Consider the following 27,673-nt stretch of genomic DNA (forward strand, 5'->3'; position numbering starts at 1 on the left):
GTGGGTGGAAACATATCACTTCTACAGTTATAGCTACATTTTCACACAGGTGATTAGCGCTGTCTCCCGCTGCTGGTTGCCTGTTGTGGGGCTGTGGGTGGAGGGGGAAAAGAGTTGTAGGCATTGCAAATGGCACTCAGCCACCACCCTTCATGCGGAATGCAAGATTGGCACCTACGGCTGTGCATTAGGATCGCTAAACAGGGCCCATGTATAAATAAGCTTCAATTAGGTGCTGCGCTATGAACTAAACTCTTCCCGTAAGCTATGGTTATCTCAAAAGGTTGCTCTGTGTGTGATCGCACAGAAACGTAGACAAGAATTGTTCAATCCCAGCTATTCAAGACCATCCCCACGTCCTTTGTGTGGAGAAGGTAAATTTGCTGGACTGAGTCCAACTTTACATGATTAACCAAACTGAACACCAGTGCTACATTAAATTATTTTGTTGCCTTGAGTTTTACGTGTGTGTGTGTGTGTGTGTGTGTGTGTGTGTGTGTGTACACGCACGCTACTCATTATCCATGTCAGTCATGGCTAAAAATTTTACTAAGGTTATAGGCTATTTAAGAAATAAAGTATTTTGTTTAAATGCCCAATTTAAATAACCATATTTAGATATAGATAGTTTTGGTGTAATATATGCAGAGGACAGACTAAAGCTGTGCCTCCGTGACCATTTTTATGCTCAAGTTAAATGCAAAAAAGATTTCCCCCCCTCCATCACTTACTATCTTCAAAATATCAGTGATACCTCTCAATGGATATCAATATATTCTGGATCTCTTCTGATCAATTGGCACCCTTGGAATCTTTATGGACAAAATGTGTGAAATGTGTATTATGTATTTTAGGCTATTTTTTTATGCAAGTAAGATGTTTGGTATTTTTCAGTGGAAACTCAATAAAAATGGCTAAACATTTTGTCAGTGTACTTGTAGGCTATTGAGCAAACTGTCTCATTTAGCATTCAGAATGGTACCAACAACCTCTTGTGGCCTATAGACTAGTTCTAATAATGCCTGAATGGGACTTATGGTTTACCATGGAAGAGGGAATGAAAGGAAATTCTTACCATGAATTTCTATTCCCAGAGACTCCTGGAGGACAGCCTTTATGCTGGGATGGCTCCTCTCCTCTGACTGGACAGGCAGGGTCACATAAAGATCCTTGCTGGGGGAGGAGTCATTCCATGGTCCCCAGACCAGCTGATCAAGCAGGAAAGAACCCCTCCCCATACATTGCCACATTGCAGATACTTTGCTGTACCCCGTTTTGGTTGGCATCTTTCGTGACGTTCATGTCCACCTCAAGTTCAAGAGTTTGGTTGTATCCCCAGCCATGTGTGACTCTCCCAGAGTGGTGGGTGCTGTCCTCCAGGAGTCTCTGGGAATAGAAATTAATGGTAAGAATTTCCTTTCATTCCCCAGAGGCTCCTGGAGGACAGCCTTTATGCTGGGACTACCTGAGTTTCGCTAACTAGAGGCATTATGGCTGTACCACCCTTTGCAGCACCTTCCTACTGAAGGCTGCGTCAGTGGATGCTCATTTGTCCAGTTTGTAGTGTCTAGTGCTCTGCATATGTCCAAGGCCTATATACCATATTTTTCCGTGTATAAGACAATGCTTTTTGCTAATGACTAAATGAATGAATGTGTCTTCTTAAACACGGATGGTGAATGCAGAGGGAGGACATGTGATTAATGGCAGCGGCAAGCAGGAGATTGGCAGCGGCAATTGGGCGGGTAATTGGTGGCTGCAGCAAGGTCTGCTGGCGAGTGGCTGTGGCAAGGCGGCCAGGCGATTGATGGCTGTGGCAAGTGGGCAGCTGGGGTGTTTGGCAGCGAGTGGGCAGACGATTGGTGGCTGCGGCGAGGTGTGCAATCAGCAGTGGCAGACAGGTGGGTGAGCGATTGGTGGAAATGACCTCCCTGACCCCAAAAAGCTAAACAACTTAATTTCTTAATTTTGGGTTAAAAGTAATAGGGGTCATCTTATACATAGAGGGTATTATACATGGAAAAATACTGTGTGTGTGTGTGTGTGTGTGTGTGTAGCAGCTGATTGATTGCAGCCCATTATTATATGCCGTTTCAGGAGCGCCTCATAATTAACACCAATATTCCAAATTAGTGAGGAACTGATCACAGATCATTCCGGAGACAGAGGTTCGTCCATGGCAGGGACACACTTCCCAGGTCACACCCATTCTTCCTTTCAAGTTGACAGATATAGGTTTAAGTGACACTGCAGGATGCAGTAAATTCCCCAGAACCTCCTGAGGAGCCTTGCCAGGAATTTACCGTATTTTTCGCCCTATAGGACGCACTTTTTCCCCTCCAAAAATGAAGGGGAAATGTCTGTGCGTCCTATGGGGCGAATGCAGGCTTTCGCTGAAGCCTGGAGAGCGAGAGGGGTCTCGCTCTGCAGGCTTCGCGGACCTCTCCGCAAGCAGCAGGAGCGCTCCCGCTGCTTGCGGAGAGTTGCCTGCATGCCAAAGCCTGCGCGCGCTGAGCTCAGCGTGTCCAGGTTTTGCGGACCTCTCCGCAAGCAGCGGGAGCGCTCCTGCTGCTTGTGGAGAGTTGCTTGCATGCAGAAGCCTGCGCGCGCTGAGCTCAGTGCGTCCAGGCTTCGCGGACCTCTCCGCAAGCAGCGGGAGCCAGCGCTGGGCTCCCACGGCTTGCAGAGAGCTGCCTGTTTGGGGGCTGGGGCGGGGGAAGCTCGGGCCTCCCCCGCCCCAGCCCCGCGCCTGGGGGGGAAAATAATTTTTCCCCCTTTATTTCCCCCTAAAAAACTAGGTGCGCCTTATGGGACGGTGCGTCCTATAGGGCGAAAAATACGGTACCTCATAAATCCTGTCTTTCCCCTGCCCAAACAGCTCCACTGCCTCGGAGGGCAGCAGAACACGATCATCATAAATTGTGATGTCAGCCGGAAACATCCATGGCCCCATTGAATGCTGTTGATGTCCCCCCCCCCCCCCGCCGCCTTGGAATGTGCTCTCAGCCCTCCCAGGGGTGTTTTCCCCACTGTCCGGTGGACACTGAGATGGCTTCCTGGAGCTATCTGGAGATTGAGGATGTGAAAACTTTACACCCCTGATTATCTCCACACTTGAATGAGACCAATAGGGATTCAGGTTTCTAAAGACTGCCTCTTGTGGTACTTGTTGGGATATTGCCAGGGAGACGGAGGCATCAGGCAGGCCCCTAGTTGTCTCCGGACGATCACTGGTCTCCCGTGGAACAGCAGCAGTCAGTTAGCGACACGAGCCTCAGAGACATTCCAAGACGCATGCACACCCTTTCAACAGTGTCTCCACAACGAAAGATTCAAACAGGAGAGCATATTTACAGCTTTATTTAACATAGTTCAGAACAAAGGAAAAACATGACTGCTTGCCTCCGTGTCCAGGAAAACAGCCAGAGCAAAAGAGAAAGTTCCCAGCAGACAGTGCTGGACGTAAATAGGCATGTGATACACAACAATCATTCATGACTCTTTTAAGGTGGAACAGAACTATCCTAACAGTACTACCTCTTGTGCCCTGTGGAATAGGGAATTAACCTTAGGAATGAAGGGTCTAGCTGTAAGACCACCTTGTCCTGGTGGAAGATGCATAACTGGGTGTCCGAGGATTTGGGCTCCTATCTGAAACTTCTCACTGATGTGATCACAACCAGAAACACTGTCTTTAGGGTTAGTAGACAGGTATCTGTTGTTGCCAGGGGCTCGAAGGGTGAGCCTGTTAAGGCTGTTAGCACCCAGTTCAAATTCTAATAGGGGAGTCTATGCACTACTGGTGGGTTTTTCTGGTTCACCCCCTTTAGAAACCTATGGAGCAGAGGGTGGGTGTGAAGACAGAAAACTCCCCTTTGCATCCCAGGATGCTGCTCAGGGCTGCTGCTTGCCTCTTCACAGTATTGGTGCTGAACGCTTTATCCAGTCTCACCTGGAGTAATTCTAGGATGTCAATGACATCCGTAGCTGTAGGGTCCTTTTTACTCTGACCATGCCACTCTAGGTAGACCTTCCACATAGAGCTATGTGTTCTATAAGTCGAGGCCATGTGTGAAGCCAGAAGTGTTTCTAGGACCCTCCCGGGCTCTTAGTCTTCAAGCAGTTAGGTGGAAAGGCTCTGGGTTGGAATGGAGTAGTCCTTGCCTGAGTACATGTCTCCTGTTTGGTAGTCACCACAGAGCTGGTCTGGAAAGATGCAAGAGTTCTGGGAACCATGGCCTCCTCGACCAGTGTTGGGTGATGAGGATCATCTCTGCTGCTTGATCATCTGGATCATTCTTGGCAGGAGACTGAATGGTGGGAATGCATATAGGAGACCCATTGGCTGTTCTGTCACCAGTGTCCATGCCCTGTGTTCCCTGAACATTGTAATGTGACATAAACATTGCTGTCTGAGCATTTTGTCCATGACTGGTTATCCAAAGAGCTGTGCTGGCTGCTGGAATACCTGAGGGTGTGTCAGTCTGTTTCTGATGGTTTGGTGGTTGAGCCAGCCTGCCTTTGTTTTCCACCCCAGTGACATGTTTTGCCTTCAGAGAAAGGATGTTCCCTTCTGCCTATTTGACCAGTCTTTTGGCCTCTTACATCAGATCCCCCCAATAGTTCAAATATGCCTTGGCGGAAATATTGTCTGAATGTATCAGCAAGTGTATCAGCATCCCCTGATCATAGTTCTGAACTGCGGTATTGCCAAGTGTACTTCTCTCAGGGCCAGCCAATTTACGCTCATGTTCACTTCTGCTCTGGATCAAGTTCCCTGAGCTGTGTGGCATTGCATGTGAGCTCCCCAGCCTGATTTGCTGGCGTTGGTGGTTATGACTTTCCATTGGGCATTCTGTAGGCTGACTCCCTTCATTAGTTTGGGGCCAGCTACCATTTCAGTTCTTCACACATAGACTTTGGAATTGCTTTCTGCAAATGGTGTGCTGATGTGATGTGGTCCTGAAATGGTAGAAGGATCTGAAGAAGGGGGTGTTTGTGGAAGCATGCCCAATCCACCAATCCTTTGCATGAGACCATCATGCCTTGAAGTTGGACCAGGACCATGATGTCTGCCTCTTCTGCCTCTCGTCTCTGTTGGCTTAAAGATCTGAGCTTCTAGATTTGTTCCTCTGTGAGGTGAAGACGGTATTTTTTTTTTTGAGGCTATCTGTACTCCCAGGTGAATTATGTTTTGTAGGGGATTCGACGAGCTCTTCTCCATGTTTAGCATGAAGCTGTGTCTTCCGAGTGTGTCCAGCGTACTCTCATTATCCCTCTGACATCTGTCTCTTGTCAGGGCCCAGATCAGAATGTTGTATAGGTATGGGGGTAAGCCCCTAATGCCGCCAAGACCTTGCTGAATACTCTTGGCATGGACATGAGGCCAAAAGATAATGCCCGGTATTGCAGAGGTAGATTTCTGTAGCAGAATCTGAGGTGTTTCCTTTAGCTCTTGTGTATGCGGTGTGTGGGTCTGTCTCTGATAGAGCTATGGAGGCCGTCCAGTCCTCCCACTCTATCGCCTCTGAAATGGAGTTCAGTGTCTCCATCTTGAAGTGTTCATACTGGATGTGCTTGTTGAGCCATTTGAGATCTAGGATCTTCGGCACCAGAAAAAAATTGAAGAAACCCCCACCCCTCTCCCTGCATAGGACATGCTTGATTGCTTGTACATTCATTAGGTGTTCTTTTGCTTTCATGTATGCCTTGTGCTTCTCTACTTTCTGGGAGTGAGAGTTTCCCACAAACTTCTCTCTTCTTGAAAACTGCAAAGGGTATCCTGAGGAAATCATACAGTTGATCCATCAGTCCAGTGTTGTCCTTGCTCACTTGTGGGCAAAGTGTAGGAGTATGCATCCTATCGGGGCTCCATTATTTGTTGCTTGGTGTCATTGAGCATTGCCCCTTTTCTTGGGGCCCTTGCTGAATCTTGCTAAGGCACTGTTCCCCCTGCCGGATCGTGTCTTGGAGTGCCTGATCTGTCCCAGTGTGAGCGGAAGGAGTTAGAACTCCACTTCCCTTTCCCTTGGCAGTGCTTTCTGTTTTGCCCCTGGTCTCCACCAAGACCTTCCCCAGGGCGCCCCCCAATAACTTGCCAACTCCAAAGGGTGAATTGCCAAGCCTTTCTTGGGAACCGGGATTGGCATCGCAAATGTGTAGATACAGATTCTGCCTCATGATTGTCCTGGCTGCCGTAACTCTGGCTGACATCTGCATGGCATCCCTGGAGGTGTTGGCTTGGAATGTAGATGCTATCAAAATCTAGTCTTTAATCTGCTTTATTATGTCCTTCTCAGAAGTTGATCTGTACAAAGCATGGTCACTCTGATCATCTCTGAACTCTGCTAGGAGTGTCCCATTCTGAGTCACATTTGTAGAAAATAATTTGGGAGAGGTAGCACCAAGATGTGTGGCTGGCCGTCTGGGAAGGCATTCTTAGCTCCGCCTCCTGAGATGCTGGTCCCCCTGTCTCCTTCAGCTTCTCTTTGGGTACTTCCAAAATCCTCTTCGCCTTGGCTACCATGGATCAAAAGTATTATGAGGTGAAAAGCCTAGCCTTGGGTAGGGAGTGACTTCGATCTCCTCTGAAAGCTCTCCCTTCTCCTCTGAGGTATGATCCAGATCATCTGATGAGACCAAGCCTAATGCATTAGCCATCCACCTGCTATTCAAGCGGCGTTTTACTATGGCTTTGTCACTGCATGACCTGCAGTTTATCTGCCTAGGCTCTTGTTCCTGTGCGGCCTTCTTCTGGTACTGGGACTGAGGATGAGAGGGACTCCCTTGATACTGAGCAGGTTGGTGATAGTAATGGTGAAAGAGATGAGTATGGGCTGAAAGGAGATGCCCTCTGTTGCCGCCTCCTTGAACTATGGGTTTTCCTTGTGCCCTTTCTTCCCCGTCCCCTTCTCTCCTACTGGTTTGGGGTGGGAATTAGTTGGGATGGGGTGGTGAGTTTGCCTGTGCTGGAGTGGAGGTTTGGGTAGCTGATGCCAGCTGAGCCACTACTATCCCCTGAGCCCCCTGCGTCATTATTCCACTTACCCAGGATATGAATCTAGGAAGCTTCTCCCCTGGCCATGTGGATGCTGCCCCATTGGGTCCTAGGGAAATTCCCCTTCTGATGGCTGTGTCAGTGGTGCCTGGTACCTGTTTGAGTGGCCTTGGTAGCAGCTGGATCCTGTCTCCTGCTCTCCACTGCTATATCCACCAGCCTCCTCTGAGAGGGCACCCTCTGATGGTGGAGATTGGGTGCTGGGCAATGCCTCTTACACTGTTCTCTGGCCTGTGGTGAGGAGGGAAGTGCATTGAGTTGGGTCCTTGTGGGCAAGGTAGGCCCAAGATGGTGCCTGCAGCTGTGTTAGCCAATAAGGTGATGGATATGGGCCACACTGCTCTCCTGCCTCTTGCTAGCCTCCTGATCTGCACTTGGCTTGCACGCGGAAGAAGACTCTCAGGTTAAAAAGCAGTCCTTTGGTTTTGTCAATGATAGAGACTACGGCGCAGGCTAAACATGCACACGGGAGCTCCCTGTGCTAAACAAAACAGCTGAGAGGTGGGAGACACATTTTCAGTGGAGCTGGTGTGCGTCTCTCCTGCTCGCTCTGTCCTACTTTGCTCAGTCCCTCTTGCTACTCAGAGAGAGGTAGAGCTCTCCCTTGCTCTTGCAGGCAGTCCGAGGCATGGAAAAGGGGAGCGTTCCAAAATTCCCCTGAGTCTGCTCTAGTGCCATCTCTGCAGCATTGAATTGAGGCAGTTGAAAAAGGGAAGCTAAAGGAACAAAGCCTTGGAGGAGCCAGGAGGACTGTAAAAGTAAATTAAATTCAGTAGAATCCAAAGAAAACCCTCCAAAAGGAAAAATAAGTAACTCCATAGAAAGGCAAAATTAAATCCAAGCAAAGAAGAAAGGAAGTTTTTAGGGTCGCTGAATTTGTTCAGCACTGGAGGAAAAAAAAACCATCTGCCCATCTCGAAAGGCAGGGACAGTCTGGGGACCGTGGGATGACTCCTCCCCCAGCAAGGATCTTCATGAGACCCTGCCTGCCTGTCCAGACAGAGGAGAGGAGTCGTCCCAGCATAAAGGCTGTCCTCCAGGAGCCTCTGGGGAATCATGAGTGCACAAGGGTGGAAAGGAATGGATGAGCCTTGGACTTGTTTATGCAGTGTCAAACTGTAGAGCTACCCATAACTAAAATCAATATTGTTTCAGTTAGTCATATAACACATTTATTTTTCCATGTGTGAAATTAATACATAAAAACAGGAAGGATAAATTTCAGGTAAAATTTAGTTACAGTTAGAAGGTTATTTATTGCTGCCCCTTATGTTTTTCAGAGTAAGACTGAAACCATTGTAACTTTACCTTTAACAAATTATGTGTTATCTCAGACTATAGGAACTCATTGCACTGAATATGATAACTTGCTAGAATATCCGTACAGTACAGGATATCAATGTATTCTGTATTCTTATCTAGTTAGATAAGAAAAGTATTGCTTTTTATTTTCTCCCTCCCCAAGAAAACCATTTCTGTTTACTTCAGGCAAAAGACCTAATAGAGAAATTTTTTAGCCAGCAAGTTGAAGTTCTTGGGAAACGGACAGCACCGCTGCCTGAGATCTACTATATTGAAGGCACTCTGCAAATGGTGTGGGTTAATCGTTGTACTCCAGGTTATGGAATAAATCCTCTACTACATCCAGATTGTCCAAACTGTTGTGGTAGGTAGAAAGTATAACAATCTCCCAGGTTATAAATCTTAATTTTTAAGAAATACTTTTTATTTCAATGGAATTAGCAGTTGTCCTTTCATCATTTCAGGTAATGTAGTTCATGGGCATATGCTGGAGGTATTGAAAAATACTAATTAATTGCAAATATATGTTAATTACTAATTGGTTAATATGGTGCATTAGAATGTTGGTAGCCACTTAAAATGTGTCTGCAATTGCTGGCCTGTCTACAAAGTACATACAAATACATGGAATAAATACGCGAATGTGTGTGCAAACCTCAAGCTCAAGTGAGATGTATAGATGTAGCCATTTAACTTGATACATTCATACCCTTTTGAGTAGTGTTAGAATGATGCTTGATGCTGAAGAGATTGCCTGTCTCTGCCAAGGGATCTTGCATTATGCAAAATTCATTGTAACTGAGTGCAAGTTTGGCTAGGAGACCATTGTGCTGAATACAGCAGTGGTTGGGTTGTGCTTATTGTATTGTATTTTATTTTAAAAGCCTTGATATAAGGCTATGAATTATGTCATCAGTATTGTGGTGAATTCCATCTGAATCTGTCCTTGAGAGTCTCATGTTCTGTTGGAGGTCTGCAGTATGGGTGCATTTCTGTCACATTTTAGCCAGTATAGACTGACTTTTAGGCTGAAGGTGCAGTCATCCAGATCTAAGTCTGTGGACTGAAGCATGATCTTTTATTATGAAAGAGCCTTTGAAATATGCTTCCATAGTAGTATAATTATTTCACAGGGAAAAGGGAGATTATTTCAAAGGGGAACATATGTTTAACTACCAAGTTCAGCTATCTGTCTATCCAGCTCAGTGTTGTTTGCACCCCAAGAGCTCTGCAGGGTTTCATGCAAGAGTCTTTTCTAGCCCTACCTGGATATACCAAGGCTTGAATCTGGGACCTTTTGCATGCAAAGCATATGTCTTGCCACTGAGCTAGGACTCTGTATAATATAGTATATAATGTAATCTGCATTGTATTTGCTATAAATCAAATAGAAAATGTCACTTAGAACAATTTAACATGTTCAGTGCACTAAAATATTTGCAAGGTGTGAAACGGCACAATAGGCCATAAAATAAATCAAGTAGAATATACTTGTCGAGTTGAAACAGCACCATGGAAGCTGATGTCCCCTAAAGACAACTTAGGTGTAGTTTATTTATTGTGTAGATAAATGCTATTTACTTTCTCAGCAGTGATCTAGTGCCAGATCACCCATTCACGTTCCCCCTGCTTGCCTTCTAAGAGACAGAAATTATGCTGTGTTCAAAAATGCAAGTCTTTGCAGATCTAGATCTTTCTCCCATTGATTTTGCTTAAGAATCTTAGGAAATCTTATGTGAACTCTTGGGGCCAGTTGGGAAATAACAATCTTTGCTTAATAAATGAAGTTCATGAAGCAGAGAGTGATCATTGTACCTTTGTGCTCCTCCTTGCATTGCAATTAAACCCCTTTCCTGTATTAATGTAAGTAGAAATTAACAAACCCTAGAAGTCTTCAATTCTAGCCTGTGAAGAAACCACAATACTAGCTTTTGGCTTTATTTAAGCTGAGTCTTATGTCTGAAACAACCCTTGCTATTAAGCTGAAAAAAGAGTAGAGAGTAGAAGTTAATCTTACTGGTTGATGTAGTGCTAAGTTTGCTCTGACATATTAAAGGATTATTTACTCCATTAAAAAACAACTTGAAATTATCTAAGACTATGAGTTATGTCATCAGTATTGTATTACTGTACTGTATTACTTCCATTTGAATCTGTCCTTGAGTGTATTACAGTGGTACCTCTGTTTAAGAACAGTCCAGTTTAAGAAATGATTTGGTTTACACTATTTCTGCAAAACCGGAAATAGTGTCTTGGTTTGAGAACTTTACCTTGGTCTAAGAACAGAATCTGAACGATGGAAGGGCACCGGCGGCGGGAGGCCTCATCAGGGAAAGCATGCCTCGGTTTAAGAATGGTTTTGGTTTAAGAACAGACTTCCTGAATAGATTAAGTTCGTAAACCGAGGTACCACTGTACTAGATTCCTAGTGTATGCTTTGGTGTGTTATTCTAAAGTATTTCAACTTTAGTTGTACCAAAATAGCATTTATGTTTTGCTTTTGAGTTTTGTTGTTGCTGTTGAAAAGCACTTAAAGCATGTTGTTATATGTAAAAGGGACACTGTTGAAGTTTTTGTTCAATTGAATGAGGAACTTTTTTGAGCTGTGCCCTGTGTGGTTGTACATGGACTGTACAACTGTACACTGAAGCCTTGAAACAAATCATTTTAGGTCTTTTCACAGCTCTGGGCTAGGCTCCAAGATTGAGGGCTTATCCACACTTACCTTTGCCCTAGACTTTCTAGGCTTTAAAGCTCCATGCCCAAGCTCTTCTTTTTTTCCTTTTTCTTTCTCCCACCATTTTCCCCAGGAATTGGAACCTGCTTCTTTACCGCTGAATTGGAACAAACAGCAATTCAGGTTTTCCACGGGGAACATGGAGCTTTAAAGCATAGGCCTGCCTGTGCCTAGAAACGCAGCACGGAAGGAAGTCTGAATGAGACTAGACAAAAGGAAGAGAAACCTCTCCAGTTCTCATGTCATCTTAAACATTTGAAAGGTTCTCCTCTTCCATACCACGCTTTGCACTGTATGGAGCAGAAATATTCAGGCAACTAAATCATAGAATGGGAGAATTCTTTGTTCGTGTTTAGTGTGTTAGCTCATATGACTCACTAAAGCCACACAACTGATTCCACAAGCACACTAGTTTGCCTGAACCCGAGTCTGCCTTGGGTGCTGATGGGGGTGCTGTGTCAGTGAGGGAGCTGAACCTGCATCTTGCTTTCCTGTCCCTTCTTTTTAATCTTAAACCCTGCCCTTCTGAATATACTGTATAGCTTCATAGAGCTATAAACGTTAAACCAACTTAAAGGACTGTTAGTTTAGACAGCAGCCTAGGGGGTCTGTTGCCACATCTAGTTTGACTATTAAACTGCTTGAACAGTCTCCTGGTGGAAGGGCCTTGGCAATTAAAAGTGGTATTAAACATTGTGTAACTAGGGTTTAAACAAGAGCTACAAGGGTCAAGATAGGGTGAAACTAAGCCCCCCTCCTATTATATGTCTGGGGGAGCCCTGCTGTGGATACTCTAAATACTTCATTATGCAGATGCTGTTTGAGGTAATTCATATAGTGGATGCTGAGCAAATTCATCCCCTGCTGACCAATTTATTTAGAGCAACTGATGATTATATTATGCTTAAAAGGAGGACATGGACCCCACAAATGCTATACTTCTTAAAACTGAAGTAGCCCATGATGAATGCCTATTTATTTGACTCTATGCCAGATAAGCTAACATAGGCAAATGTTCTTGCAAAAAAGTAGTAGTAGTGATATTTATTTATTTACTTAATTTCTAGTCTACTTAATTTATTTACTTAATTTCTAGTCAATGACAGGTGATTCCAGGGCAGTTATTTCTTAATGAAAACAAATGCTTATACCATAGTTCAATTCAATTGATTGATATAATATTAAACCTTCATTAAAATACTATTCAAATACTGTTTGGCAATGCTTAGTTCTAACTGGCCTGCAATATTTTGATCACTAGGTGGAGCTAATGCTATTTAATAAAAATCTACAGTATGACAAACAAGAGGCTAAGGCAGTGTATTCCTCTGAATACTTCAAATAACAGCCTGGGAATCTCGTGGAGAGAGTGCTTTTCCCCTCAGCTCCAGCTTGCAGGCTTCCCATTAGTATCTTTTCTGGTCCCTGTGAGGACAGGGTACTGCCTTTAGATGGGCCTTTGTTGTGATCCAGCCAGGCTCTTAGGCTCTTTTCTTAAATCTCAGTAAGTCCAGTGGAACCTACAAGTAAATATGGATAGTATATGTAATGTAACATCGTCCATTTCCTAGGAGTTATTTCCATACCAGCATCCAGCATTATGTCTGCACAGGTGTTAGTTTGCAAACTCTGGTTATGTTCTCATGTCCTAAAAATCACATACACTGAATATGGAACACATACAGGTAATGTGTTTTTGTTGGCATGAATGAAACTAGTAGAGATCTTTGTGACCTGCTGTTCACTTTTTGGGACAACTGATCAATAGGAGGAAATGCCACAATATTGAATACATAACGCACAGGTTCTTGCTTGTCTTTTATAGACATTGCTGTTTCAGTATATTGAGAAATCCATGAGAATAATAGAAACCAGAATGAAGTGAACTCATAGCATCCGTTGGGGCTATATGGTTCCAAAAGAGTAATTCATGGAATTTGGCCTTCATTATCTCTCTATAGCATGTGTTCATGCCTTCAGAAAATCTGTATATGGAAACTGGTTTACATAAATCAATTCAGTTTTCCAGTCATGAAGCTATCACTGCAGCTTCTTAAAAATTAAATGGTTTGCCTAAAAGTAATTCAGAATATAAGGCAGGGATGGGGAGCCTGACATGGCCACTCTCATACGCCACATTTGGTGGGTGGGTGAGGCCATCCAGTTGTCAATTGCTTGATGTCACAGTGGCATCAGGTGATGATTGTAAGGACTTAAAGCACCACACAGGCCTTGCAAAGATCCCTGCATAGTGCTTTGGAGCACTGCTGATCAGCAGGTTTGAAGTCATGGCCCATCAGCTGTTGGACTATGACTTTATACTTGCTTTCTGTAAGGATTGGGTGCTCAGTTGATTTCCTCATGAAGAGCTCAGTCACACAGTTGGTCCAGATATGTCTGTCTGCCACACGCTGATTGTCCCATATGATGTCAAGTGGGCCTGCTTTGGGGAAAACAAACTTGAAGGCTCAGTTGGGACCCCTGCCAAGCCACAGTTGACCCACAAGCTGGAGCCTCCTCACTCACCCCTGACACAAGGAGTTAACTTGGTGGCCATTTTGACCAGGATAATTTATTCCGACTGGCAGCATCTCTTTCCCAGCCTTGTTACTGGAGATCCTTTCTAGACATGGCAGAATTTGAAATTTATATGAAGAATTAAAGCAGAATGAATTTCAGAGTTTAAAAATCCTAACAAATACTCTATAAATGATTTTTTAAAAAAATGATTGTTCAATGTGTTTGTTTACAGTGGTTTGCAGTCCAGGATCCTATAACCCTCGTGAAGGAACTCACTGCCTTCCATGCAACAAAAGTTTGGAATATGGAGCAACACATTGCTAACAGAATACCAGCATAGACCTTGTGCTATATTTAGTAGCACTGATGTACTTGATTTATAATATCTTTGTAATGCAAATAAAACGATTTTTTTAAACTCCAATTTAATTGGTATTAAATTTGCATTTGGTTGAATGAAGAATGGTATGAGATTGCTGCCAGAAAAACTACACCCTGTTTTGATGCCTCTGGTAGTTTCACATATTTCACATATTCTTAAGGGCAAAGGGATATGTTATTTTTACCAAGTTATCTTATCTTAAGACCTTTCTCAGACCTTCTCTGTGTCTGATGTAGTAGATGATCCAACTTAGTGCATCCATATGGACTGAACAGAACTGGATCTGCTCAACCCTTATGCTTACCTTGGGCCATTCACTAGCACTCACCCTGATGAGCTTGAGAGTTGCAAAAAGGCAGGATCTGAATCAGGCATAGGCAAACTTGGCCCTCCAGATATTTTGGAACTACAATTCCCATCATCCCTGTTAGCTAGGGATCATGGGAGTTGTAGGCCAAAAACATTGGGAGGGCCGAGTTGGCCTGTGCTTGAACTCGATGGCCGAGTTGGACTCGATGGCCCTTGTGGTCTCTTCCAACTCTATGATTCTATGAAATGCTGTCCATAAAGAAATAAATATGAGGGGGAAATATGCTAGCAATGCATGTTCCCTAAGTTCTTTTGGAGAGATATAAATAGGGTGCAGATGTGGCAAGTAAGTGATAATTCCGGATATGGAGCCAAGGCTATTTTTCGTGTTGCTATGTACTAAAATTATGAAAGAGAAAGTTAGCAACCCTCCTGAAATTAGCTTAACATAATTGTTGAACAATACAATTCATCTGTTCGCCGCAATCAATATATTCTGGGCTATAGGGCTTTGAAGTGTGCTGGTTCATCCCGCTATTTAAGTCATAATATGAAATGGCTTTTGCAAATTCTGTAAAAGGTCACTAAATAAATTCATGTGGAAATTATAGGCTCCTTCCATTGAAATAGAGATTCTTGTACATGCAAAAAAACAGTGAGTATATTTGAACACAGAGATCTCTATCGGAAGCAGTTTTGTGAAAGCTAGTTAGACCCAAAGATTGTTACTGATCTGTGTTGCTGGCATAGAAGACAGTGGAGGAGTGTGCCTTTGGGGGTGAGGTCAAACTTGGGTGGTTAACGCAGACCTGGTCTGTCAACAGCCTAGTGCACGTCCTTGGGGTTCCTGCCATCTTCCATTCTGCGGACACCAAGCCAGCGTAGACGTCGCCAAGACAGGGGTGCGAACATGCTGGAATTGTGGGCTTGGGAGAGCACATCTTCGTTTGTAACACTGTCCTGCCATGTGATACCCTGATGCAGCACATGTGGAAGGCATTGAGCCATCACTTCTGATGGTTGTAAGTAGCCCATGACCTCCATAAAGCAACGTGCTCAACACCCAAGCCTTGTAGACCTATATTTTGGTATCGGACGTTAGCATCACATTCTCCCATGCCTTTTGGAGAGGTGAGTGATTGCCATAGGTGCTTTGCCAATACACTTGTGCAGTTCAGCCTTGAGGGAGAGGTTTGCTGGTCATGGTGGAGCCCAGGTAGACAAAATCATCTATTGCCTCAAGTGTGTGGTCACCAATGCTGGTGTATGGAGTGCTAATGATGTCCTGACCCAGGATGTTGGTCTTTGTCAGGCTGATGGGCCTCTGATCTTGCTGAGCAATGTGAAGAGTCCTTTATGGCTGGCGAGGTCAAAGATCTGTGCTGCTTGTGAATCAGTGATGATTCTAAGGTGGGATGGTGGAGCTGTGACCTATGGGCCAGATCAAGCCCTCATCTAGCCACTTCATGTCATCCACCAGCCCCAGGCAAAATCAAATGTCTCTTGACATTCAAAAGCTGCTACTTCCTGTGACAAGATGACCTTGCTAGGAGTTGCTAGCAGCTAGGAAGGGCTACCAAGATCTCCCTAACAATGGCACCATGCAAGATGGACAAGAGGTGCCTTTTCAAGGTAAGCACTGGGTTCTCTTCCTCATCACAGTGCTAAGACTGAGAAGAGGCTTAAATCTGCTGTGACCGGGCAGTTTGAATCTCCATCCCCCTCTATGCATGTGTGCAAGTAGGTCCTTTGGCTGTGCTGATTACTAGCATGTGGCTCTTGGAGAGCTGGTCAGCTCTGAATATGAACCTCAGGCCAACAAAAGGTTAGCCACTCCTGCTCTGAGAACTGAAGCTCTCAAAATGGATGAATAATTTTATCTATAAATATATGAATAAAAACCAATGTGGCTTTGTAGCAGGAAGACAGATGTCTAGTTTAATAAGAACAGTGTTGAATAAAGTAGATATAAAAAGAAATAAATTGAAAGCTGATATAGTAGCATTGGATATTTTTAAGGCTTTTGACTGTGTAGAATGGCCAGCATTAAAAATTATTATAGAAAGCTTAGGATTTGGAGAATGATTTAAGGGATTAATAAATCAATTGTATTTGAGGAACAAGGCATTTGTTGTAGTGAATGATGGGATAACAACAAATTACACTAGCCTGAGGTACAAAACAAGGATGCCCCCTTTCCCCAATTTTATTTGTATTGGTCATTGAAACTCTGGCCAATATAATTAGAGAAGATGGAAATATAAAAGGCATAAGCAGTAATGGAAAATAGAAAATAAGTTTATTTGCAGATGGCACCTTGCTAACTATCAAAAAACCATGGGAAAATATGCAGGTAATAAGAGACACATTTGAATTATTTTTGGAGAAATAACAGGGTTGCAAATTAATTGGTTGAAATCAGAGAAGATATTTAACTGATGAAGATGAAAAATGAACATTTTTGAAGGAAATAAAAATAGATACAATTAAGAAATGTAATAAATTAATTGGGAATAAATGTATCAAGAAATTCAGAAAATTTAGACCAAGGGAATCTTAAAAAGGGAAATTAAGGAAAAGCTGGAGGAATACAAGAAAATTAAGCTTTTATGGTTTGGAAGAATAGTTATAATTAAAATGAATTTTTTGTCTAGAACAATTTTTTTATTTAGATTGTTACCAATTAAGCTATCTGAGACAGAGATAAAGGGTTGGCAAAGTATGATTAATAAATTTTGTAATGGGGATAAGAAACCTAGAATTAGAAGATGGTATAAACTCCAGAAAAGGAGTGGACTGGTAGCTCAACAACATCAAGTTATATAGCAAATATATAGTTATATATATACAGTTATATAGTTAAAATATATCATAGATGGGATAACAGAACAAGGTGAGTTAGAATGGTTAGAGAGTGGTACACAAGAAATGAAGAAGTTAAGTTGGGGATATTTTTTTATCAAACCAAATAGGCAATGGTGACAGAATATTGAAAATACCTTATTAAGAAACATCATTGAGATATGGGCAAAATATAAAGGAAAACTGGTACCAGCAAATTCCCTATGAACTCTGGTAGTGATGATGGAAGACTTCCCAGTAAATTTTAAAAAGGAAATTGAAAAAGTGAAAGAAGAAAATACTTAAAGGCAAGGGTGGAGAAAATGAAAAGCCCCACCCAGCACGGCCAATGATCAGGGATGGTGGGAGCTGAAGTCTCAGCAACATCTAAACGGGCATCTCACTGGGTACCCTTGTACTAAACCATCTGAAACACGAGCTCTTGAGATGAATGAGAGCATAGTGAACTTGCCATTGCATGGCAGGTATGTCACTTGAAAAGGGAAACTATCTGAAAGCCATCTTAAATCATCCATATTTTGCTGCTGTTTGTACCTTTCTCTTTTTTAAAAAAATAATATTTATTAACAATTTAAACACTACAAAGAATAAAACCAATACAATACAACACAAAAACACTACACAACACCAACACATTTAAACTAACAAAACAAAACAAAAAACAAACAAAAAAAAAAACAATTTAAAACACATCAAATAGTTTCAGTATCATATCTTTCATTCACTTATTTCCGTGACCTCCTCACACCTCCCTTTTTGTATTCCACTTCTATTAACTGTTTCAGCAATTCCTTTCCATCTTTCTCTGTTTTCTATCCTATAATTATCTTAACACATTCTAACCTTATTTTTTCCTTTGATACTCTATTAATCTATTTATACTTAATTCCTTATAACATTTCTACCAAAGCCGTATAACGTCATTCCAACATTTTTCTAACATTCATTAATTTTGCAGTATTTCCGTAAATAATCTTTAAACTTTTTCCAGTCTTCTTCCACCGACTCTTCTCCCTGGTCTCGGATTCTGCCAGTCATTTCCCCCAGTTCCATATAGTCCATCAACTTCATCTGCCATTCTTCCCGAGCGGGTAAATCTTGTGTCTTCCAATACTTCGCGATGAGTATTCTTGCTGCTGTTGTTGCATACATGAAAAATGTTCTATCCTTCTTTGGCACCAATTGGCCGACCATGCCCAGGAGAAAGGCCTCTGGTTTCTTCAGAAAGGTATATTTGAATACCTTTTTCATTTCGTTATAAATCATCTCCCAGAATGTCTTAATCCTTGGGCGTGTCCACCAAAGGTGAAAGAATGTACCTTCAATCTTGTTACATTTCCAACATTTATTATCGGGCAAATGGTAAATTTTTGCAAGCTTGACTGGTGTCATGTACCACCTATAAATCATTTTCATTAAGTTTTCTCGCTCTAAGAAATTTCATACCTGTGGTCCATAACTGTTCCCAGTCAGCCATCATTATGTTATGTCCAACATCTTGTGCCCATTTAATCATAACTAATTTCACCATTTCATCCTGAGTGTTCCATTTCAACAGCAAGTTACACATTCTTGACAAATTCTTGATATTTGAGTCTAACAATTCTGTTTCCAATTTTGATTTTTCCACCTGGAAGCCAACTTTTTTGTCCAAATTGTATGCCTCCATTATTTGATAATAATGGAGCCACTTTATTTTTCAGTTTCTCAAAACTCTGCAATTTTATTCTGTCTCCGTCTTGTTCCAAGATTTCCCAATATTTCGGCCATTTGGCCTCCATATTGAGTTTTTTCTGTGCCTTCGCTTCCATTGGTGACAACCATCTTGGGGGTTTTTTTTCTAACAAATCCTTATATCTTATCCAAACATTAAACAATGCTTTCCTAACAATATGATTTTTAAACGCTTTATGTGCTTTTACCTTATCATACCACAAATATGCATGCCAGCCGAATACATTATTGAAACCTTCTAAATCCAACACATCAGTGTTTTCAAGAAGCAGCCATTCTCTCAGCCAGCAAAAAGCAGCTGATTCATAATAAAGTGTTTGTACCTTTCTCTTATGGATGGACTCCCATCTCTCAGCTTAAGTAAATACTTCCTGTGCGGTCTGGGAAACATGCTCCCCTTATCTTCTTCCTTGGTTCCTTCAGCAACAACTGCAAGCTGTTATCAGTTTCTAGATAAGAAGAGCCCTCCTGGGTCAGGTCCCTGGTCCATCATAATCCAGCAGGACCTGAGTGCAACAGCGCTGTCTTACAATTCCCAGAGGCAGACTGTCCCTTCCAGCGGAGATAGTACATAACTACCACGACTGGCAGCCATTGAAAGGCTTACCCTCTATACATTTGTCTAGCCATCCAAGTTGGCTGCCATGATTTTCTTTGGGAAGGAAATTTCATAGTTCAATTGCACTGTGTGAAGTACTTCATTTTGTCTTTCTGAATCTGCCAACATTTTGCTTTATTGAACAGTCCTGGGCTCTAGAATCAGAGAGAAAAAATGTACCTGCACCATGCCTAATTGAATGCATAATTTTATTGCTCTCTATTATTATGTTGTGCTGTACTTTCTTTTTTTCTAAACTAAAAAGCCCCAAATGCAGCAATCTCTTCACAGAGGCATTGCTCCCCTACACAGAGGCATGGCTGCCCCTTTTGGAACCTCTCTAATTATGAAACCTGTGTGATTTCTTCTGTTTTTTACCTCCAAGTAATTCAAATGTTTTATATAATGAACATTTCTGAGTGATAAGTTCTTCACTGATGGGTATGTTTTGGTATTATAAAAAAATAATAATTCTAGGCTAAATCTGAAATATATTTCATGAGCTTATGGCATTGTGCCATTTGAAAAAAAAAAATTCTGCTTCCTTGTGCTCTTATACATTGTCTGATTTTCTGATTCACACAAAGGAACAGCACACCAACCTGTCTTCAAACAGCAAATGCCCCATTAAACCATTCTTAGCTCAGAAGCTTTCCCTTATGTTGAAAAGGCCACTGGGAAATGGCTGTTCATGGAGAGCGGATAAAAATGTTTTTTGTTGCACTCACTTTTTTCACTCTGACACCAAAATCACCTTTGGGCATTTTCAGTTTCTATGCTCCTTCCAGGCTTTTGCCTTGCTGTTGGCATTGCCAGTCCAGTTGCTGCCTGGAGCTGTTTGTTTTGCTGAAGTCTGCCTACTACGGATATTCTTTAGTCTGTCAGCTAATTTCACACTGAACAGCCATCAAATGTTTGTGGTCTCTTGCTAGCTACAATGGAGGCTAGAATTGAGTCCAGTGACCTAGATGTGAAAGACTTCAATGCCCATTATGAATCCCCTGAGACATCTTGTCATTGCTGCTAGTGTGATGTAACCACATCAAAAAGCAGAAGGGCATCCTTGCTCCACATTGCAGCGATGGTCATGCAAAGATCTAGGTGTGGGTAAGAGGAAATTCTCTATAAAAAGCTAGAGTTCAATAAAAACATTTTATCTTCAGCACCGTGACGTGAAAAGCTTTCCAATTTATAATTTTATTTTTATTTTTTTATATAAATATTTATTAAAGTTTTTGAATATGAATGCACAAATAATAAACAATCTTACTTCTGTCACAAACATAGTTTCATCACTTCTTTGGACTCCCTCGCATCTCCCGCTCCCATTTACATCGTTAAAAGGTTTTTCCAAACAAATTATCAACTTGTTTACAATCTCGTGTCCACTCATTCAAATATAATCTAGCAATTCTTCCAAAAAATTTTATATTTTCTTTAGTCTCACTTATCCTCAAATAAATCTAATTTAGTGGTGGCCAATTTTTTATAATCTAGCATCCTTCTTAACATTCAACCAAATTACAATGTTTTTGTAGATACATCTTAAATTTCTTCCAGTCTTCCTCCATTTTCTCTTCTCCCAGGTCTCGGATTCTGCCAGTCATCTCGGCCAGTTGCATATAGTCCATCAGCTGCATCTGCCACTCTTCCAGTGTGGGTAGATCTTGAGTTTTCCAGTTTTTTGCGATGAGTATCCTTGCTGCCGTTGTTGCATACATAAAGAATGTTCGGTCCTTCTTTAGCACCTTCTGGCCGACAATACCCAGAAGGAAGGCCTCTGGTTTCTTGGTGAAGGTATACTTAAATACCTTTTCCAGCTCATTATATATCATTTCCCAGAAGGCCTTTACCTTAGGGCATGTCCACCAGAGGTGAAAGAATGTTCCTTCATTTTCTCTACATTTCCAACATTTATTATCAGACGCATGGTATATTTTGGCAAGTTTAACTGGGGTCATGTACCATCTATATATCATTTTCATTACATTTTCCTTCAGAGCATTACATGCGGTGAAGTTCAGCCCAGTGGTCCACAACCTTTCCCAATCCTCAAACATAATGTTATGCCCAATGTCCTGCGCCCACTTTATCATAGCCGATTTAACCATTTCGTCTTGTGTATTCCATTTTAACAGCAAGTTATACATTCTAGATAGCACCTTAGTCTTTGGTTCTAACAATTCTGTTTCTAACTTCGATTTCTCCACCTGGAACCCTAACTTTTTGTCATTTTTTAAAACTTCTTTAATCTGAGCGTAATGTCCAATTTATAATTTTAAAAAGAACATCCTACTGAGGTCATTGCCACAACAGTGTTAGGAAAATGGGGTACATACACATTTTAATATGTTTTAGCAGATATTCTGCAACACGTACATGTAAGACTAGCTGACTGCTCAATCCAGTGAACTCTCACACTTCCACATGAAGTTCATTTTTTCCATGGAACACCATGACTTGCCCTACAATGCTCTCGTGTGCCCCAAATTGTGTGCTCAACATAGCAAGCTTATCTTGTGCCACTATGATGCTTTTGCTATACTCTGCACTCAATGATTTGAAGGATAAAAATTTTATTTACCTATTAAATGCTTGTTTTGGCCTACTACACATTTTAAAATTGATGTCTAAAAATGCAAACCTCTGTTGCATTTCAAAGGCTTCATTAACGTCAGTGGGACAGTAGTGTCACCCTAGGCATTGCTACTCAAAACTAAGTTTTGAGTTTAATGGAACTTAGACCCAGGTAACTGCATAGGACTGCAACATAAGATACATATAAGCAGGTACAAGATGGCAGCTTAAATGGCTGACAACAAATATCTTACAATATATTACAGCTCTGCACCCCAATTCTTTTTCAAAAACATAATTGCACGAGAGTATTTTTTTTAAAAAAAACATGCTATAGTCTAAAGTTAGGGATAATATATGATACTTCCAAATAGCAAACTTACCCCGATTAGCTTTGGTGATACGATTTTATTTGTGGCAAATAAATACTTCATTATTTGCTCTCGAGAGTGCAGATTCCTACGTGAAGATCTAGCGTGTTTTCCAAAAGTATTGTAAAACAATGTTGGCATAGACTGCTATTGCTACACATTTCAACAAATTTATTCACATTTCTGTTACTTGGATATGGGGGGCCATGAAGAGATTTGAGGTGTAACACATTCCCTGGGGACAATTGGGCAGTGATAGCTACAAAAATATAATATGCTTCCTATGCTCACTATCAGAGCATGATTTTTTCAAAAAGGAATTTTGTGTATAAGAATTCCTTCTGGAGGTCTAGAAATATATAAAGACAATCCTCTAATTAGTTTTTTACACTGATGTAATTATTTGTATATTACCATGAACATTTTTGGTAAAGGGTAACAGTAGAATTCTGTACATGTCTAGTAAGTCCTATTTTCGTGTGGGTTTACTCTCAAGAAAGTGTGTAAAGACTAATATCGGTAGAATTTGTCAAGATACCAAGCCAGGTCACAAGAGTAACCCAATTTTGGCCAGCCAGAATATATTACTGCTAGTGTAATCAATATTGTCCCACATCTAAGAAAAGAAAACCTGGCTCACATTTTGCACACACATACACTCATAAACTCACTGAAGTCAGCAACAAAAACCCCAGAGGCTAGGACCGAACCTATTGTAAACTTTTCAGAGTAGACCTCCGTCAAGTTCTTATCATTTTCAGATTTATCATTTCCCTGCCTTTTTGTCCTCCCCCCACAAAAACAGCTTCTATCGCAAAGTCATGTTTTCTTTTAGTCAAGACCAGGTATGCAAGAAGACAATCATTTATCTCTCCCAACATTTATTTAATCTCTCAACTATATAAAACATTTATTTTAAACTCTATAATAGGATTATAGAAATAATATAATCTTTTAATGTAATTTACAGTACTCACCTTGGAAATATAACACATTTAATAAGATGTGAACAATCAAGTCCAAACCTTCTTTTGCTCAAATACTGTTCTACTGTGGAAAAAGAAAATACCAGCAGGCTCCTTTGTCCTCAAGCAAAACAATAGTTCTTTTGAAGATGTTTCTCGGTTCACGCAAATATTGTTTGGAGTATGGAAGTATTTTTATAAAAACATCTCGCGGCATTGGGCTTGTGGATCTAGATTTGCTTGCAGTCATGTCTGGTACACATCGCCTGTCGTTCAATTCGCCAAGTCACTTCTTCATAGGTACAGTGGCATATAGTGCAGTCGTCAGTCTTTACCTCTCGACCTGCAGGGATGACTGTGGTCTCTGCAAAGCAGTTGGGCCCTGGAACAGAAGGAGGGGGGCACTGAGTGCAGCAGCTTCACATGGTGCAGGTTGTGCCAGGTGGACAGAACACGGGTTGGATGTGGAGACGGCCTGAAATCCTCTCTCTGACTCACAATGTGGACTCAAGCAAATCACAGCCTTAAAGCCCACAAACACGTCACACGTCAGTATGGTAAGAATGGCAAAGCTTTTAGTGTATTCCAAAGTGTGACTGCAGTTAATTTTAGTAATGACTCTTAGGGAATCTCCAAATGCATTCTGAAGCAGAGTTTATTTTATTTATTAATTTCCTAAAATGTATACTTCCCTTGATTGTTAAAAAAACAACAACCTCAAAGTGATTTACAAAAGAAAAAATATCAAGGAAAAAAATCACAATCATACTTTAAAACACAGAAAAGTTAAAATCCTAAAACAGATTAAAATTACCTCATCTTTCTAAGCATCTGGGTAGGCTTGTCTAAACAATAATGTTTTTAGCAGGTGCTGAAAATGGGAGATATCAGACAAATGAGCATTTTCCCCTTCCTTGTTTCCTTTTTGCAAAGTTCCCGTGGATTTTCCTGGGTTTTTCCCATCACTTTGGGGGTCAAAATTCCATGGTCGGGAACACATTAGAAATTTCCCCATGGGAATTAATAGAAATCATTGACTAGTTACGTGAGCACCCAGCTAACAAATGATTTCTTGAGGACGCATTGCGTTCAGAGAAAGAGACCTGTGCATCCTTATATCTGAGCCACGGCATCCGCTGCTGGTGGGGCTGCTCCACAGGCTGCTCTTGCTCCACCATCCTCTTCTCCTCTCAAGGAGTCCTGCTATTCCTCCCTCCATTTTCAATTTCAGGAGAACGCTGCTCCTAGGCCTTCTCTCCAGAAAACACAGATCCCACTGAGAACACCAGGGTTACAAACGTTGGGTGGTACACCCCACTCCGTCAAGCGAGAGCAAGATCCCAGAGGGTTCCAGGCACTCACCCAAGGTTCTGTGTTCCTTTGGAGAATTGAGACACAGCAGAGACTGTCTTAGCTTTAAGAAATATAGTTTATTCACCTATTTACACCTTCGGTCTGCATGGAGGGAGTCCAGATCTTACAGCATTGTCTTTTTTAGAGGGGCTTGTCCCCACAGCAGCACAACCCTGGAGTCCAAGGCATTTCTCCCAGTCATCTCTGCAGCCAGCCTGCCCAAGATGGATGCCAGTCTCCCTTCTTCCCAGAACACCCAGTATTATAGATTTGGATGGGGGACCCCCTAAACCCTAGAAATTAATAAATGGTAAGAATTTCATTATTTGGTCATGTGAAGGGAGAAATACAAGCTGCAAGGAATTCCTGGGTTAGCCTAGGCAAAACAACCTGGCCAAGCTAGGGCCATTAAGAAACAAGAGAGGGCCATGCAATGCAAGAGAGCTGTCCTCCCCCCTTGCCCCGAGGTGTGAACAGAGACTGGGGGGTTGGAAGGATGGCAGGGTAACTGGGTGGGAGGTGACAGGAAAAGTTATGAACACTAGAAGATTCTATGGAATCAGGAAGAACTTTCTGACAGTAAGAGCTGTTCATTTTTGGAATGTTCTCTCTCTGGAGGTGATGGACTCGTCTTCCTTAAGAGGTTTTCAAGCAGGGGATGGGTGGGCATCTGTCAGGGAGGATCTAGTTGAGATTCCTGCATTGCAGGGCGTTGGACTAGATGACCCTTGGGGTCCCTTCCAACTCTTCAATTCTATGAAAATCTGAAAGCTCTAATCAGTTAAATAATCATATTGATAAATGTAGATTTCAGGTTTTAAACATCCGTGGCGTAGTGAGGCATTTCCCCTGAGGCATCAAGCCTCAGAAAATAAAACAACCCTATACCTGTAATTACAAGACTGATTTTTGACTAATTATGACCTATTTATTCGTACTAAATAAAACTGTGTTGGCAGATTGTGACTGAATACAGACACCAACTGTCAGGAAAGAGGCAAAACCTTAAAATAGAACAGAATGTTTGCTCTGGCTGACAGAGACAGCAGAATCCCACCTTTTCTAGTGTGACATCTGCCACTCAGGAGCCCCTCACAGGCAAGTGCTATTTTGCGTTTGGCTGACTTAGCCCCAAGTGGGGCTGGGAAGAGGAGAAGGGAGGGGCGAAATGTGTAAGATATTGGAAAGGACTGAAGGCTGGCCCAATGAGAGAGAAAGGGGCTGAACAATCCTTCCACTGATCTCTGATAGCCCCATTCTGCTGCTAAGCTTTAGGCATTAATTTAATAAATAATAACAATAAACTAATATTAGAAGATGCTAGAAGTGGCTCAACACTGTTTCTGGCTACTATTCAAGGGTGAAACCTCAAAGGTTCAGAAAGTATAGCCGTGAAATTTAAAACGGATCACAGGAGGGTAAGTGCACAGCATCCAGCCCGCCATCTTCCACTGATACCACCTGGAGCAAAGGACTATGGCAGACAATCACTCAGCATAGGAGGAACATTCTCTGCTAAAAGAACAGGTGCCAACATTTGGGCTCCTTCAAAGCCAGTATTGTCACTGAACTAATAAAAATCCTAATGACAGTGGAATTGGCCCATGGGCCTCTCGCAGTGGAAGAGGTTAAGAAAGGAGGCATCTGACCCAGCCCAAGTGATGTGGAACCCATAAAACAGCTTAAAGCACAAAAATCCCTGAAAGAACAAGAAGCTGTGCTTGGGATGGTGTCACGCATATCAAAGTTCATTCCAAGATTCACGGAAATCACAACTTGCTAAAGAGGCCTGAAGAAAAAAGGCACTGAATGGTACTGAAACAACAAGACACTTCAAAACACAAAAGAAGTTATCACCAACTGAAGTATTGTCTTGAAACAAAGGAATTAACATCTACAGTTGTGGCTGCGCTGTTGAAGCTGTTGAAGGAAGGGCACCTTGTGGCAGATGCTTCAAGAGCATCAGCATCTACTCAGCAGAATTATGCTCAAGTTGAAAATGAACTACTTGCTATTGTCTCTGGGTGTACACCTGAGGGCACTTTGCAGCAGTGGAAACTGATCACAACCTCTTGCAAACTTACTAGAGAAACCGCTAACCTCTGCTCCACCAAGACTTCGGCTTTGATCCTGAAACAAACTCAAAAATAACATACAAGCCTGGAAAGAGATCCCTGCAGCTGATCTGCTCTCACACAACTGTGCAGAAGGAGAAAAGGCCACAGAGAAGGACTGGGAAGAGCAGGGGCCCGTGATATTGCAACACCTCCCTGCAACCACAAACTGGAAGAAAGCAGGCAGAACAGAGAGAGGCGAGGGAAAGGAAAACAAAAACCTAAGTGCAGAATGTCTTACCTGCAAGCATCAAGTTACATTGGCCATAAGAGAATTCTGGAATGATTAAGGCAAAACTCACAGGAGAAAATTTTCTGATTTTTGAAGGGGAGTAGGTAGTAATCCCAAAGGCAGGAGTATTTTAGTATTTTAACTTCTTGTATATTTTAATGCATTGTAAGTTTTTCCTGATTTTATAGTTTTATCTTCTTTTATAGTTTTATCTTCTTATAAATCACTTTGAGGTGGTTTTCTTTCTTTTTTTACAGTCAAGTGGTATATAAATTTTATGAAATCAAACGATCTATAAGAGATACCCTCTGCTGGCCTAGCATGGCAATGCCTCTCTCATTCTTCCACTATTGTTGCCAGCTCATGGAGGTGAAATCTACACACAATATAAAAAAAAAGTTCTGAAAATGCTTTTTTAAAAGCATTTCTAAAAAATATACTGAATTTTCCTTAAGGCTCACTATCGCTGTCTAGTGTCACATTATATATTGCACTTAAAGCACACTTGGAACATTTTATTTGCAGCTGTATAGCTGAGTCCGGAGTCTTCAGAAAACTGC

At 41.9% G+C, this 27,673-nt stretch overlaps 2 protein-coding genes across 5 annotated transcripts in view; one reads left to right on the plus strand and one right to left on the minus strand.

Annotated features, from left to right (window-relative positions):
- The window catches only part of ZPBP (zona pellucida binding protein), a 42,535-nt gene extending 28,502 nt beyond the window's left edge, over window positions 1-14,033 (plus strand). For 2 of the 3 annotated variants that reach the window (XM_081835108.1, XM_081835109.1), the window contains one exon: window positions 13,849-14,033. In XM_081835108.1, coding sequence (XP_081691234.1) covers window positions 13,849-13,956 — 108 coding nt within the window. In that variant the 3' untranslated portion in view covers window positions 13,957-14,033. Of the gene's footprint in view, window positions 1-8,545; window positions 8,724-13,848 lie in introns of all 3 variants that reach the window. The other variant, XM_081835107.1, reaches the window with a different exon arrangement.
- An 8,027-nt stretch (window positions 14,034-22,060) lies between these two features.
- VWC2 (von Willebrand factor C domain containing 2) overlaps window positions 22,061-27,673 on the minus strand; it is a 29,627-nt gene continuing 24,014 nt past the window's right edge. For both annotated transcript variants that reach the window (XM_081835113.1, XM_081835114.1), the window contains exon 4: window positions 22,061-23,796. In XM_081835113.1, the coding sequence (XP_081691239.1) occupies window positions 23,645-23,796 (152 nt within the window). In that variant the 3' untranslated portion in view covers window positions 22,061-23,644. The remainder of the gene's footprint in view (window positions 23,797-27,673) is intronic.

Source organism: Podarcis erhardii, assembly GCF_964252035.2.
Source record: "Podarcis erhardii genome assembly, chromosome: 13".
Taxonomy (NCBI): domain Eukaryota; kingdom Metazoa; phylum Chordata; class Lepidosauria; order Squamata; family Lacertidae; genus Podarcis; species Podarcis erhardii.